At 43.4% G+C, this 16,887-nt stretch overlaps 2 protein-coding genes across 2 annotated transcripts; both read left to right on the top strand.

The window, feature by feature from the left end:
- Positions 1-284: 284 nt before the first annotated feature.
- On the top strand, positions 285-512 carry Sprr4 (small proline rich protein 4). Its single transcript, XM_052731441.1, has one exon. The coding sequence runs from the start codon at positions 285-287 to the stop codon at positions 510-512; it is 228 nt and encodes a 75-aa protein (XP_052587401.1).
- Positions 513-14,549: 14,037 nt separating this feature from the next.
- Positions 14,550-16,522, top strand: LOC128106114 (cornifin-A). Its single transcript, XM_052731431.1, has 2 exons — positions 14,550-14,687; positions 15,803-16,522. The coding sequence occupies exon 2, from the start codon at positions 15,822-15,824 to the stop codon at positions 16,233-16,235; it is 414 nt and encodes a 137-aa protein (XP_052587391.1). The 5' UTR covers positions 14,550-14,687; positions 15,803-15,821; the 3' UTR covers positions 16,236-16,522.
- Positions 16,523-16,887: the final 365 nt, after the last annotated feature.

Here is a 16,887-nt window from a genome sequence, read left to right as displayed (position 1 = left end):
GTTGCATTTTAATCTTCTTCTCAATACTTCACCTTACTCTTAATTAGACCTATAAATCAACCAGAGTCCATGGGAAGATAAAGGAAGACAGGAACTTAGAATAGCACAGAAGGAAGTGAGAGGGGGCTATAACAGTAGAAGTGGATGAGTTCATTAGCTGAGGCTGTTAATCATCTTTGACTATGGTGGAAAACACCCCTTGAGGAGACAGATGGGAGGATACATACGGGACTGTTCTCATGGTGTCTTCACGGGTCTCCTCCAGACTCACCCGTTCCTGAAGCATGCCTTCCCATCAGCACCAGCAACAGTGTGCACCACAAGCCCAGCAGCAGCAGGTGAAGCAGCCCTGTCAGCCACCTCCTACTAAATGTCAAGAGGCATGTGTGCCCCAAACCAAGGATCCATGTGCTCCTCAGGCTAAGAAACAATGCCCGCCGAAGAGCACAGCTGACCCCGCTCAGCAGAAGTGTCCTTCTGCCCAGAAAGACCCTAAGTGTCAACAGAAGTAAAGATGGACTGGCAAACACCACCTGCCCAGCACCCTGGCTACTAGATGGAGCCTTGTCTTACTCCTCCTATTTCCCCTCTTTCTACCTATGTCCAATGAAGCAGCACTGTAAGACTCCTCATCAAACCCCTCATGACTTGCACTATTTTTTTTCCAAGATCCTAGATATAAAAGAAGTGGGTATGAGAGAAAATTCAACCTCTCCCGCCTTTTTATTGATCATAATTATGGCCTTATCCATTCTCTATCACACAACAATGGAGTACCAGGCTCCTTCTAGGTCTTTACCCAGAGCTGATGCCTCATTCTGCTTCCCTAGACCGTTCTCTACACCTGTTGCCTATTTTCCCCACTAATAAACACATGCTTCATGTAGTAATTGTGTCTGTGCCCTGGGCTGCCAGTCTCTGCACATTATCTGTTCACCATCACATTTCATGAGGGGAGTGTGCAAGTCCATGTCACTTGGTATTTAGGAAGCCACTGTTATGAACACAATTAATTTCTGGTGGCTAAAGATGGAGGGAGGATAGATCCTGACACATCTAAGCTGAAAGAGTGAGGAAAATAAGTCCAAGGACTGGCCTCTTCAACTTTTGAGAGACTTCCTTGACTGACCCTACCTGGGGAAGACCGAAGGGGAATGAAAACCTTTAGCTCTCATTAGAAATTTGACACATCTGGCTAATGTAAGCTTTAATGCTTGGAAGTTGTCATTCTGCAAGGGCAGACAAAGCAGACACAGGTGACTGGAGTGCCACAAAGCATTGCACAAACTGGTGCAAATGTCTTTTGCATGGATTTGTGTATGTGAGTGTGTATGGGTGAGACTGTGTGTGAGTGTGTGTCAGTATGTGTGAGAGTGTATGAGTGTGTGTGTCAGTGTAAGTGAGTGTGTGTCAGTGTGTGTGTGTGTGTGTGTGTGTGTGTGTGTGTGTGTGTGTGTGTGTGTGTGTTTTATTTTTTCCTGGACTGGCCTTGTGCAGAGAATTTGTGCAAAGTGCTTGGCTTGATGAGTTAATTTGAGTTCATATAGCTTATAAAAGAGGTCCCATGTTTACAGCTGATGTCCTAACGTCTTTGCTTTGGTGTAGACTGCTTGTATTAAAAAGAAACTGAATACACCCAGCTAGAAAAAGCACAGTCCTGGAAGAACAGAACATGAAAAAGAATAATGTGGGGGCTGGAGAGATTGTTCAGTGATTAAAAGTATTCACTGCTCTTCAGAGGACCCAGGTTCAAGTCTCAGCACCCACACAATGACTCACAACTATCTATGTAAGTCCAGTCACAGGGAATCTGACACCCTCTTCTGGCCTCCAAGGGAGGGCACCATGCATGCTTGCACTACAGATACATACATGTAAGCAAGACACCCATACACACAAAATAAAAATAAATATTTTTTTTAAATTAAGGTATAACTAAACATAGATTTTCCTCCTTTGAGCTGTACTCTTCCCAAGGGATTTCCTCACATATGCAGAATTTGATCAATGTCATTAGTTATGCCAATAACAAGTTACTTCTTCATTGAACATACTGGCTTGAAAATTAATTAATAAACATCTCTTTCATTTCCCCTTCATACTATTGAGAGCTGATATTCCCAAGCGAAATACTAAACATAGTGAATACAAACATTAACCAGGAACCTAAAAGTACTGCAAAAACACAGTGGGTACTTACAAGCCTAGGAAATCTTGGATAGAATTTCTGAAGTCCAAGCTTTGCATCCCCCGCACTCCAAACATAACACCCCTAATGAGTAGAAAGACTGGTCCTTCTTAACAGAACTTTGTGGCTTGCTGTCATCCAAGCCATGGGCAGTCTATGGGAAACCAGTCTCTAATGTATTATCTGTGTCTCATAGATAGGTTCTGGCAAGCCCTTCCACAGACTGTGGGGTTCTGGGGCTGACAGATTTGCAATATCTTCAACCGTTTGACAGACAGGAACAATTGAAATTCTCTTATCTGTGACTCAGCTTAGTGGGAGAAGGAAAAGATTGATCCCCCTCCCCACACACACACCAATGCCCAAGGAAAAAGTCTCATCTATCTAGCAATATATGAGGATCCAATTCCTTCATAACAAAATGTTTTTGTGTTATTCCACCTTTCCAAGGTGCACAGAGCATATCCATGAATCTGTTTCATGGAATAGAATGCAGAACATAAGGAGACATGAAACATCATTGGATCAAGAGGAGAATATCCCACAAGATACAGCACCACATTCCTCTAGTGAGCCTATGACCTTCTTCTGCAAATAGATCCTACTTCTGAAAATACCTATGATCTCCCAATAATACCCTTAAATTAAATAATTTGAATTAATCAATTTGTTAATTAGTTAATTAGGTGACAGCTTTCAGGATCCAATCACTTCTCAATGGTTGGAATTCATTGGCCAGGGACTAAGCCTTTATGACATGAGTGTTTTGGAGGACATTTAATATCCATTCTGTCCCTGGTTCCCAAAAAGCTGTGTTCATCTTATAATGCAAAATACACTCAGTACACCTCCAACCTCTAAGAGTCACCAAGTCGCAATATTTATAGAATTTTTCAAATTTTCAAATAAAAAAACTCTTTGTCGAAACTCAAAGAAAAAAATGGCTATAAGCCCTTGGAAAATCAAAACCAAGTTCTGTGTTTTCAGTAAGCAACGACAGGGGGTAAATGTCACACAGCAAAAGGGAGGAACAGATCAAACAGGGTGGAACCACAGAAGGCAAGCATTGTATCCTACAGCTCCTGTGCTGCTAACACAATGCTAGCTAGCACCTAAGATCTGGAGGTTGCCACCCACACGTTTTCTCTCCAGGCTGGCTGTGCTTACTGTCTGTGGCTTTCCTTGGTTCATAATACTAATTCCCTTGGACTCCCTTACAGTCCTGATTTCACCCACACAGTTACATACTTCATTCTCTCAAGGGTTATTTGTAAGAACTTTGGTCCTGCAACTGGGTCGCTAGGCTCTCATTTGAAATGTAGGCAAACTTCCACGACCCGTCAGCTCATGTCTGCAGAGCCATCACCATGTTAACAATGGTAATACTTGCTAACAACTTGGACAGTGAGTGTGGCCCTAGGGCCGTGGTGGCAGCAGTCTGGGACTGCCTGAGTGAATTCTGAGGAAAGAGCTTCCTAGTTGACCCTGTGTGAGAAGCATACAATTCAGTTGTGATGCCTCTGAGATTTTGTTGTTTTTGATTTAGTTTCTTGGCTGATGCTTTCTTCTTTCTGAATACTATCAGTCAGCACTCTTCTGTTAGAGAGCCCTTTGGCCTTACAAGGCTAGTTGAAATACTTTCATGGAACCCACTTAACACTTTTGAAAAAAAATCAATAGTTTCATAAACTCTCAAAATACTTTAATATACATTTTTAAATGAAAATATAATTATTTAATTATTTTCATTATTTTTATTTTATGTGTGTGGGTATTCTGCCTGTATGTATGCCTGTGTATCATTTATGTACAATGTGTGCAGAGGCCCAAAGAGGGCCTCAGATCCACTGAAATTGGAGTTACAGATGGTTTTGAGCTGCCATGTGGGTTCTGGGAACCAAACCTGGGTCTTCTGGTGGAGCCACCAGTGCTCTTAACCACTGAGCCTTCACTCCACGACCAAATAATTCAGTAATTAAGCACATCATTATTTTCTGTAAATTTACTTCCATATACTTAATTACCCTATTAAATTATGAGCCCATGAAGCACAAGGGTCCTATTGATCTCACTGTCACCAAATGCATAATGACTAGCCATTCAAAAGTATAGAGCTTCTCCTGAGTGCAATGGAATAGCTTACGTCAAACCAGGGAGCTGGGTGTGGGGAATGCACATCTGGACTGAATTGTAATTACCTACACCCATCTGGACCTTGAAGAGCCCTGTGAGGGGACTCACAGGAAGGTGAGGCAGAATACTTTTTACCATGGCAGGAAGCAGAAGGAACGCTCTGGGCTTCTGCTGTGGAGGACTCTGGGTGGGGACAAAGAAACACAAAGAGTGTTTTGGGTGCTTTGGAGGGGTCTTCATCCACAAATTGAGTGACTTTTGACAGTGATATCTGGATACAAAATACCGACACAGAAAGTCTCTGAAGAAGAATGGATCTGTGAGGAGACGATGATGGAGGGAAGGAAGCTGGAAACCTGTGAGGAGGTGGGAGGGGGAGAAGGACTGGGGACTTTACCGGACAGAGTTACGAAATGAAACGTCAGGAGAAGATACAATCTGCGAACAAGCAAATGGTGGTTATTGCTGGGGAGAGTCCCCACTGGAAATCCTGATGTGATAGAACTTCTTGCGATCCTAGAAAATTCATCAGTCCTATGGATAGAGGTTACATGAGTGCATGCATCCATTAAAAAAAAAAAAAAAAAGGAAACTGTACTTAAGTTTGGTTAGTTTTGTACTCACTTGTTTAACACAAATGAAAGTAAAGATACCATTAGATGTTATCAATGAGTTTAGTAAATGGAATGAAAGACACACGATATTCATAATTAAAATATAGCTAAGAAATAAAGGGATGTGTCGTGTCTGCACACTGGAAGAGTTCATTTTGTGGCACGTCTCAATTACCCTTAAATTGACTAAGCTATGGAAATTAGAATGAAATGGTTTTGGAACCACACTGTTTGACAGACTGACTTTCAAAAGGCAGATGACACCAGATGCTGGTGAAGCTGTACGTAACTAGGAACTCTAATAAACTCAAAAAATTCCTAAACCTGGGCTTATACATCCACATGCCAGCAACTTCACTCTTTAGACACAATAGAAGTGGACTTACATGGCTGCTAACATGCGTATGTTTATAGTAGGGTTCATTCTAATAACCTCATCTGAAAATCCTCCGAATTTCCATTGGCAAAGATGCAGCCAGATTCATCATAATATAATTCCATGATGTACACCACAAAGCCGTGAGATTAGAAAAACTACACAGTAAGGCTGAATCTCACAATCTTGACAGAAAGTAGGTATTGAAAGCACACATTCTAGGACTGCAAAGTCAAATGATTGGAAAAAGGACTTCAGAAGGAGCTGACGCCATTTTGTCTGAGAGCTAAACACATGTCATCTTGTCAAAAGTAATTATCTGTGTACATTTCTCTATAAACTATTTGAGTTTTCAAAAATTGCATGTGCAATTCAAAGTTATCAAGGAAGCATCTGTAAGCCACTGTAAACATTTCTCTCATTATTCCTGTGCAGAGTTCACCGGTTCCCACCTCCATCACACCTGCAAACCCCGTCCACACAGCAGTGAACCTAGCATTTCTGTTCTTCTGAGTGATGCCATGACAGTGCAGGCCATGGTACTCTTCTATTGTCCCTCCTTGCCATTCCACATGCCCAGAAAATCCACTCCACCCTGGAACCAAAACAAAGCCCCACCTTACCCATGAGCCATAAACCTGACATTCTCAAATCCCCTGCCACCTCCTCTTTTGGAGAGAAACCCCTTGGCTGCCTGTTTCTAAGACTGGGGAGCTCTAGACTGTGACACAGGAGATTTTGAATTCTGGTTCTGGCTCTGCTCTGAACTAGATCTGTGACTTTGAGCAGCATTCTTAACTTGAGTCCATAAAACTGCAGAATGGGAGGTTGGGTTGGATGCTTTCTCCCTCCCTTAAACTTAGGTGGATCCTTGAATTCGTTGGGGCTTTTGCATTTTTGTGGATCCTGTTCTCTCCTCAACCCTCTCCACACCACTGGGGTGTAGCTGGTAATTTCCTAATAAATAGTGAACAGTGTTTGAGGCAAAAGCAAAGCACAGAAATGATAAATAGATGCAAGTGTGGATGAAGCTCAGATTCCATGAGGAATTTCGGACTGAGCTTTAGGAGGCTTAAAAAAAGAAACCTCTAAATTACATAGACAAGGAGAGTGGGAAAGGCCATGAAGGTGAGGTCGGCTGCTCCAGAAGCAATTAAGAGTCAATAGACACAGAAAGAGTTCTCTGCCCTCCCCTTATTGATTTAAAAGCAGTTCATAAAATTTCCTTTGTGAGGCGTCACAAATTCCTGTTCTGGCAAGGGCACTGACTGCCACCCTTATTGTTAGGTACAGAGAGGCAAGATGACATATGCTCCCCTCCCCTTTCCACCATGTTAGCCCTTTAGACTCAACCAGCTATCAAAAAATTTTCCTTTCATTTTGGCTTTGCTTCTATTTAAAAACAGCTTTATTGAAATATGACTCATATAATTTACCCATTTAGAGTATACTGTATATATATAAGTGTATCCAGAGTTGTGCAGCCATCACCCCAATGTTTTAGAACATTTCATCACATAAACATGACCCCCACGCAATCATTGCTCATTTTCCTCCCCCATTGCATTTCCCCTTGTCCCTAACCCCAACCAATTATCCACTTCCCATCTCTTCGTATTGCCCTATTATTTGCACAATTTTAAAATACTCTCCTGCTTAGCCACAACTACACATTCCTCAGTGTCTCCCAGCCCTCCCTCCCCAGCAGTCATACAGATCTCCAAGGTTATCGTGGTTACATTCCCTGTTACTAAATTCAGCCCTTTCAGGTTCCACATGAGGCAATGTGGTGCTTTTCTACGCCTGGTTAACCCACACGATGTTTTCTATATTGTCACAAATCATGAAATCTAACTCTTATTTATTTATTAACTGAATAGTGTTGCATTGTGTCCATATATTTTCTCTGTCCATCCTTTAACCTAACTGGTGAACAGTTGGGTTACTCAGTATCATCTAACAATTATGAAAAGAACTAAATGATGTACAGGAGTATAAAGATCTCTTCTACACACTTATTTGATTTGATTTTTGTGAAGATGTCCCATAGCATGTTAACTGAACCATACACTGCTTCCCACGAAGGTTTTGCTGACTTTCTCACCAAGAGTATGCTAAAGTTCTCTTATCTCTACCTCCTAATCAGCGCTTACACTAGCTTTTAAGATAATAGCCATTCTAACAGGTACATGGTGCTATTTCATTGTGGATTTGGCTTGCACTTTCTTGATGATTACTGGTGTATTTTTCACCTGTCTGTTGTCCACTTAGATGCAGTCTTTTGAGAAGTGTCTATTCAGTTCTCTTAACTGTTTTTCATCATGATGTTTTCTTGCTGTATAGTTGAATTCCTTACAAATTTCAATGTAAGTTAATATTGATTCCTAGTTAGGAAATATTTCCTTACATTCTCTAGATGGTCCCAACTTCCTTTGCTTGGCAGGTATTTTTTATTTTTTGTATAATTCCATTTATCTGTTATTGTGAGCTATGCTTTTGAGGTAATAGTAAAAGAAAAATTAAATAATTGCCAGGACCCATGTCATGAGCTTTCCTCCGTACTTTCTTCTGGTATCTTCATGAGTTTGGGCCTTATGTTTAATTCTTTAATTGGTTTTGAGATGATTTTGTTCTTCTGCATGTGGTTATCCTGTTTTCCCAACACTGTTCATTGAAAAGCCTATCATTTCCCTGTGCTCTTCCACCAGTGTACAATCTCCACACTTTTGTCAAAACCACTTGGCTATAAATGTGTGTACTTATTTCTGAACTCTCTACTCCATTCCATAAGCCTATGAATACCAGCACCACACTGTTTTGGTGACTATAACTTTGAAGTCAGGTAGTGTTATCTATCTAGGTTTTTTCTCTCTCTCTCAAGAACACTTTGGTTATTTTTGGTCTTTCATAATTACATATGAATTTTGGGATTATATCTTGAATCTAATAAGTACCTTGAGTACTCACTTTCTTTCTATGAAGCAAATGTATAAATATTGACATCAATAAAAATTGTGTGTCTTTCTCCTGTTGATTTATCTTTTGTCAGTTAAAATTTCAGGTACCTATCATTGATCTAAGAGATAGAGGGACATGTTTTTCTTTTCAAATAGCAGAAAACTATATTTTGTTATTACTTTGGTCCTCAGAAGTTTTAATTTGCCCTAGCTAGAAGATCCTTGGAGACTGGCAAATGGCAAATGATCACTTAGTACAACAGAGAGTCACTATACCATGGGCATGATAGTGTCTTGAAAGGTGACATGGGATCATCTCCTGGCCCTAGGCTACTGGATCCAGGTAGGCCCAGACCTGCTAAACCAGCCTGAGCCTGCCCTTTGATGATTCCCTGGAGGGAGAGTGAGGAACATGGGTGTGTGGAAGTACTTAGCCTTCCTTAGATGGAACTTAATTGTGTTACAAGGCTCCCAGTGTCCTTAGGCCAAACACCCACACTCAAAAGCACCTAGACTCATCAACATCAACATCTTCCCAGGTACCCTAGAACCCACCTGAACCTCTTTCCACTTGTATTACTTCACAGGACCAAGATTCTCCTACTGGATTCAGATATTAAAAGTTGAGACTCCTTTTATGGTAGTGATTTTTCAAGACTAGAGAAAAATGACCATGAAGCTCAGATATGTACAGTTTTAAAGACACCAGATGATGTCAATTGTAATCAAGAAGCAAAATGCACTGCACTTACACTCTGGTGTTGCCTAAATTGTCTGACCCTAAAAATCACCCAAGGCTAATCTTAGAAATGCAAGTCCATAGGCCTTCTCTTCTACTCCTCTCATTAAAATTAATGTTAATTCCTAATATTCTCTCATTAGGATTAATATTAATTCCAAGTTAGAAAACATTAATGTAAAAATAAAATTTCATCCTTAGTAACACTCTAAGAGATTGTTACTCTTAGGCCAGTTTGGGAAATTCTCTTTCTGTAATGTGATTTAGATCCCGGAAGTGCACAGAAAATGTTGCCTGTTTCTCCACCAGACTTCCCAAAGCTGGGATCTCCTGCTTGTCCTTTGACTGTCATTCGGCAGCTATGTGTTCAATGGATGAGTGACTGCTTCGAAAATGAAGAAAATGAAAGAATTTCTCTGAGTCACTAGAAATGAGTTTCTAATAATAGCTGTGGTTCAAACCCTAAAGAAAAATGCACTCACTATCTGCTGTTCATTGCTGTGTGCTTGTCACCAGAGAGTTGCTTTGCATAGATAATCTCATGTAATAACAGTTCTGAAGGCAAATATTATCATTCCTAAGACACAGGTAAGATAAACCGAAGCTCAGGGACCTCGGCTTCACCGTGTTGGGTTTGCATCTTGTCTGTCACCTGATTGCTCGCAACTTCTCAAGAGACTCTGTATCTCAGCTTCCATGTCTGTTTCTTACCCTGCTGTTGTGGGGATCAGGGCTAAGATAATGGTAACAGTTATTGTTCAGAAACTCTCTAACATCGTCAACGTGGCTAGTAAAGCACAGAGTCGGGATTTCAAGCCTGGGGTCTACCGAGGGTGCCTTGCATTCTGTGGGAACTTGCTGAAGAAGCACAATTGCACACCTAAGAGAAGGAGACAGTGGCCATACAAACCACACTGAGCTCTCATGGCTACTGAATGACAGGTACAATCTGTAGAAATTGTTTAGCCTTCTGTTTGTTCTTCAACAGCCCATGGGGTAATGAAGGCGCTGGGGGAGAGTACATCAGCCTGAACCATCTCAGCTTCCAATATTCTGTGTAGTTCTCTGTATCTTTTGATCATCCGTACACAGAGGAACCCATCTCTAATCAGTGGAGATGTGTGATCAGGTCATGACCTGGTCATAGCATCTTCTAAGAGTGACTTTCCATAGCACTGCACATAGTTGTCAATGGACTGTAACACAGCACAGCTCATCTCTTTATGTTGATGATTTCCCTGTCTCTGTTTCTTTAACCAGGGCATGCTCAGGTCATGGGATGATTAACCCTGACTTTAGCCTGTTCTTATAAAGCCAAGATTATATAGCCATTGTCAGTACCTAATAACTTGAGATAAAGTTGGAAAAAGGTAAACCTGAAAGTTGGGTAAAAATAAGTAAGGGAACTAACACAGTCACATAGGTCAAGAATGTTAGAAGGAGCATTGTTAACAGAAGATGTTCAAAGGATTTGAAGCATCATTTCATTTCATCTTTGTAACAATTCCATGAGTAGAGTAAATTTCATTTAAAGATGAGGACATTAAAGACTAAAAAGGTGAGATAACTTGTCCAGGGTATAACCCAACTAATAAAGGCATAAAATACTGGACCAGAGGTTAACTAAGTCTGCCTTTCTCTTCCACCACCTTCAAGCAAGAAAAACTAGAGATTTTTATTCAGCTCTTCAGGAATGGGAAGAGAAAGGGAGAATTTGAGATTGGTCTGTCCCAAAGGAAACAGTAGAGGGGAGAGAAAAATCAGGAATCCCAGGTTCTGGCCAAACTGGCTAAGAAACAAACTGTGGCTGTGGATTCTGAAGTATGTCCTTCTCACACCTTGCTCTTCCCCTGCCCAAGGTTAGAGTTTGTGTAGAAACTCCCTAGTGTTGAGTTCATATGCTTGCTCCCTCCTCTCCTGCTCCAGAATCACAGCCCTATCTTCTCCTGCCTGTCTAGGTCAAGTGCCAGGAGAATCCAACACTTGGAGGATCCGGTGTTTCTTTCTTCTGTTGCTTTATTTCAAAGGAAGACTCAAGAGTCACAGAAACTCCTTTTAGAAAAATCTTGACAGCCTGAACTGAGCAGTCAGCACTGTGGTTTTCTTTGTTCTTCCTGGCAATCAGGGAACAGGCAAAGGTATACTCTTTAAGACTCTGTCTGTGTTTCTCAGTGTGAATGCACATTAAGTGAGCAGATTCACGATGGGAATAGCAATTGCACATGATCTTCTTCAGACAATCAGGGACCCCCACCGCTCCCCAGTGGAAGTGAAGTGGAGAGAGTAACTGAACCTGAAACCTGGGGGAAGGCCTGACCACCATGTAGTCAATCTGCATTGCTTCATGAATGAGGGGTGGCCTAGAGGCAGGGTTCCTACACTACTCAGTGGCCAATCAAGCAGCTGGGATGAAAGGGACCAGCTTTCATCCTGGAGAGAACAGCAGTCCTCTGGGGCCAGTGGGAGATCCTGGGCAAGACTGGAAATCCGGAGTGCTATTTTCATCTTTCACAGCTGGCCAGTTTTCTATCTCTTTGTGCAGCAGTTTATGAGGTTGTACTCAAGTTGGTCCTGGTGGTGGAGAAACTAAGAACACTGAGGGGGATAAAACTTCCTCAGCCACTAAAGAGAGTTCAGACATAAAAACAGAATGGCCAATGTGAGTTTCAAGAGCAAGTGCCAATGCCAGGAACTAGAACCTGCCTTGGGGTGAAGGCAGCACAGGATGAGGCGGGCAGAAGAGTCTGCCTGAGGACAGATACCCTGTGAGAAAGGTACCCGGTGAGAAAGACTCCTTTGTATTCACAGAGGTCAGAGAAGTTTTCCAACTATGTGGTATCAGGGGATAGAGAAGATGGAAGCAGGCTCCTCTGGAGCTAGGAATTCTGCCTGAAGGTAGCAGCATATTTCTTTTTTGAGTCCCTGCTATTGGGGCACCAGAGGACAGAACTTGGAGAGAAACAGATCTAAGCCAAACTAGAGCAGACTGAAGTGAAACAAGAGGCTTGGGCTTCAGGTGGCTCTGTCCCAGCCCACAGAAAGGTGGGTAACGACACTAGGTAACAATGGAGTAGAGGGAAGGGGAAGGCAGCAGAAACATCACATGTGCTTTTCTGAGTCCCTATCACCTCTCCTCAGATCGTCCTGAAAGATCCATCACAAAGGGGATGCTCTTTTGTAAGGGACTTCCTAGTCACTGTTGAAGAACACTCAGAGCTGGAGCAATGGCTCAAGGGTTAAGAGCACTTTTGCAGAGGACCTGGGTTTGGTTCCCAGCACCTACATGGTGGCTTACAACCTCACTCAAATTCCAAGGGATCTAACACGCTCTTCTGACCTCCGTGAGCATTAGGCACACACATGGAGCATATAACTGCATGCTGGCAAACCAGTCATACACGTAAAATAAGATAAATAAAACTGAAAAAAAGAATTTAAGAAAGTCTTTAAACTCTCTTTAGAAAAAATGTCCTTCCTACTTTCCTTCCTTCCTTCCTTCATCTGTTCATCCATCCATGCTTCAATTCTACAATTACCAACTACTGAGCAGATAAGATACACCAGGCAGCATGTTTCCAAGAATGAAAGCCAGTGGCTATTGGGACAGAGTAGAAGGATAATCTTGACTCAAGTTCACAAGAGGTGATCTAGCTATGTAGCTAGCAAGTGCTCCAAAAACATGTAGGTGTGTGTTTGTGTGTGGGATGAAGAAGAGGCACCATCTACACACGAGTTTTAAGGTAATTTAGATGTTCCGAAGGCCACACCCTTTAACAGATAGTGTTTGGAATGTGGTTCTGAATCAGTGACATCAGTCTCATGTTACGTTGATCATAAAAAACTGCTGGTTCTAGCGCTAAGGGAATGCTTCTTCATAGGCCCTCAGAACACACACGTCTCTTGACTGCGAGATCCCCAGAAAATGACCACCGTGAAGGAAACATACTCTGTGGCATGCGTTTAGATGTGTCTCACCCACGCCACTACACTGTCTTAAAACCTCCAGTAGAGTAAAATCTACTGAATTGAAAATAGTCTTTTAGGGGGCTGGAGAGATGACTCAATGATTCGGAACACTTGCTGTTCTTGCAGAGGGCCTGGGTTCAGTTCCCAGCACCCACGTGGTCACTCACAACCAACCCTAACTCAAGTTCCATGGACTCTGCCACCTTTTTCTGATCTCCATGTTCCCTGTCTACATTTCATGCACATACATACATGCAGGCAAAACACTCATACAGATTAAATAAATAAACCTGGGACTGCCATTTTAGCATAATGGCCCTTTCCTTTCTCTCTCAGACTCTGACTGGCTGGAGGCTTCATGAACTGTAGTATTTTCCTACCTTCTGTGAACCAGTACCTCTGGAGGGCTTTTGAGGACCAGTTCCGTGCCTGTTCAAACTAATGTTGTTCCCTAGGTGGTATGTGCTTCTTCCTCATTAACAAGTATTAACAGAGTGTCTTTTCCGTCAGTCATTTCTGTCCCAGGGGCTCTCCGCAGATGAAGCCACTTTCCGTGGTAAATGTGAAACCCCTCTGAGGGAGACACTACATCACTTTTCACCACTGGGACTGCTGGCGTAAGAGAGTCTCTGAGACTTTTGACTATCTTATTTCTCCCTGTTCTAATTGATGGTCCTCCTACCTTTGGCAGATCTAGAAATGTCTATGGTTTATCCCCAGAGCCTTGCAAATATCTAGCGGCCTTATTCTTACTTCATAGTTCCATCTTGGTAACAGCTCAGGGCTCCCCCACAAGGCAGGCCTCTTTCTGGCTCCCCACAGAGCCATTCAAACCTCCATTGTTGGCCCTAAAATGAAGGGGATTACAAAAGGCTTCCAGGGGTTCAGGTATGGGGAAGAACTGGGCTAGGAAAGAGGAAGCAGCCGCAGCCAGCTGACTGGGAGGAGTGGGGAGAAAGGTTACCCTGGAAAACTGATCCGGTTTAGCAGTTGAAAATTTCAGAAACAGTCTGTGGGGAGAGGGGGGAAGGTGTGGTGAGGAAGCAAAGCAGGTTTTCCCAGGTTAGGGACCAGCCAGAAAGGGGTGGGACGGGGCGGGGGGTGGGGGTGATAAGCAAATAATTTTTAATGTGTACAGTTCCATGGAGGTGGGAGAAGATGTAAGAAATATACGCAAAGTTCTGAACCATCCACACAGTTTGCAGTGCCTATAATCGATTACTTCTGTATTTCCAACACCCACCCTTCACTAAGAGACAGCAAACACCCGTGACCTTGCTCCTGCTTTCCTCCTGTCTTTACTAGCTGACATGCACACAGTATTCTGCCACACAGAACACAAGGATCGGCCATCTTAAAAAAGACACCAGGTGTCGGGACCACTTCAGACCTCCTCCAGGCCAGCTCATTAACCCTCTCCCAACACAAGCATGACACCTGGGCCTGAGGAGGAGGGTGACAGGGAACCCAGGTGACATCATTGTCAGACCGTCAGTGTCATTATATCAGCTGGGCGGGTTTCCATCACAAAAGCTGAGTCAGAGGGGGTGAACGAGGGGAGGAGGGTGAGTCATGGGCGACTGGTAAGAAATGAAAACAAAGCAGCTGGGCCAAGTCTGTTTCCTGGAGATGTCCCTTCTTATAAAAGCCCAGCTGGCCACTGCCTTCGCACAGGATCACACCAACAGAGAGCCTGCCCTTCTCTGCGCGTTAGGTGAGTCTCTGCTTATAACAGATTTGAAATTCTTCCCTACTTTTCACTATGGGAAACCGGACAAAGCCCATGTCTGCGACAGACTTGATGTGCGGTGCTACTTAGAGTGAGAGAATGCTAGAATTGCTTGCTTAAACTATAGCACAGTTTGGACAGCCGTGGAATCAGAGATCAGGGGTGGGGGAGGGAAGGATCCACTCAGAGGTTTGCCAATGTTCGCAGTAGGACACAGGCTAAGGCTTAGGGTCAGAGAGCTTTCAGAGTGCCTGCAGCTCTCACCAGGAGGAACCTCAATATAGAAATTTAATTCATTAAATGGATCTGCCAAGCATTTTTTTTTTTCAGGCCAATATAGAGTTTACCAAACTAGAAGTCTGGCAGAGAAGGTGAGACATGTGAAACTGAGATGCCATGCATAGACAGTGCTAGGGCAAGAAGTAACTGTGGGAAGGGGATGCACAGAAGATGCGTGGCTCAAAGACAGACCCTTAGTGGTAGCATGAACCATGAACTATGATGGAATAGTATTTGGTAAGCAGAGATGGAAATGGAGAAATATAGGAAACTGTGAGAGCATAGACTAGAAAAGGCAAAACTATACAGGGGCCGATCTGCAAACCATGCTGTGCTTTAGTTCACAAAGAGGTTGGTATGTTGCTGCCTTTGGGCAGCACCGCTTTCCAGATGTCCTGGTGTGTGGATTCACAATCTTCTCAGAAGCCAGCTTTTTCCGAGGCATTTTATTGTTTTTTCTTTAATTATTAATGCTCTTGGTTAGCACAAAGGCATAGGATTTAGCACGAGATTGGCATATGCGTGTGGCGTTCTACTTCCCTCTTTTCACCCCTGTCCTGGAACATCTTCAATTAGATATATAGTATGACCAGGGAGAATGAGAGTAAGGAAGGAACCCACTGAGGTGGACCAGAGTAAACCACCCTTTGGCTCATTCTCTTGAAAAGGCCCAGAAATTACGACATCAAGTCTTACTTTCAAGTGTAGAAGTCAGTGTAGAGAGGGGCTCTTTCCTCTAAAGATGCCTGAAATGAAATTTACTTGACATTGAAGTTACCTTCTCTTGCAATGAATCACTAAATCAGCTTTTCTGTTTCCAGGACCGAGTGCTATCCAAACATGAGTTCCCACCAGCAGAAGCAGCCCTGCACTGCCCCACCTCAGCTGCAACAGCATCAGGTTAAACAGCCTTGCCAACCACCACCCCAGGAACCTTGTGGCCCCAAAACCAAGGAGCCCTGCAACCCCAATGTTCCTGAGCCCTGCAACCCCAAGGTTCCAGAGCCCTGCCAGCCTAAGGTGCCTGAGCCCTGCCAGCCTAAGGTGCCTGAGCCCTGCCAGCCTAAGGTGCCTGAGCCTTGCCAGCCTAAGGTGCCTGAGCCATGCCAGCCTAAGGTGCCTGAGCCTTGCCAGCCTAAGGCTCCTGAGCCCTGCCACCCCAAGGCACCTGAGCCCTGCCACCCAGTTGTTCCTGAGCCGTGCCCATCAACTGTCACTCCAGAACCATGTCAGCAGAAGACAAAACAGAAGTAATGTCGTCCACAGCCATGCCTTGAAGACCTGATCACTGGATGCCAAGGCCACTTTCCATTCTGCTTATGAGTGCCATTGCCCTGTGCTTCACATGCTGTGACCATAGGTCTTAATCCCGCCCTCTTTCCATCACCTAAAAAAGATGTCTCTCACACTCATTCTCGAGGGTCCCTGGGCCTCTCAACAGGACCCAAAGTCTCACTGAGTGGATAATCTTCCCATGGCTCAGGATTCATCTTAAAGGGGATGGGGAGTGAGACAAGTGAATTCTCAATCTTCTTCTCCAATTAAATGCCTTTTAACTCCATACCTGGCTGTGTGTGTGTGTGTATCAATGGCTTATTGAACTGTCCTTACTTTCTCAGTGTGAAGCAGGAACTAGAACAGCAAAAGCTGGTCAGGAGGTTGATAGCTAAAAGATACCCAATCTTTGTGACTGGGGTTGGGGGTGGGAGTGTGTGTGTGTGTGTGTGTGTGTGTGTGTGTGTGTGTGTGTGTGTGTGTGTAGCTGTTATACATACAGGACACATTGGTACAAGAGTATTCAAGGCCAGTCGGTGTCTATTACTTTGGGAAGCCACAGCTACGGCAGGGTTATCTTCTTTCACTGAGTGGGTAACATCCAAGGGTTCATGGTGCCTGCTCCACCTCA

This window comes from Peromyscus californicus, unplaced genomic scaffold, assembly GCF_007827085.1.
Source record: "Peromyscus californicus insignis strain IS unplaced genomic scaffold, ASM782708v3 Scaffold_9__1_contigs__length_137607984, whole genome shotgun sequence".
Classification (NCBI taxonomy): Eukaryota; Metazoa; Chordata; class Mammalia; order Rodentia; family Cricetidae; genus Peromyscus; species Peromyscus californicus.
This window is presented reverse-complemented; position numbering and strand designations above follow the sequence as displayed.

Excerpts from the sequence above, each read along its gene's own strand:
- Sprr4 (XM_052731441.1), top strand. The coding sequence starts at position 285 with ATGCCTTCCCATCAGCACCAGCAACAGTGTGCACCACAAGCCCAGCAG.
- LOC128106114 (XM_052731431.1), top strand. The coding sequence starts at position 15,822 with ATGAGTTCCCACCAGCAGAAGCAGCCCTGCACTGCCCCACCTCAGCTG.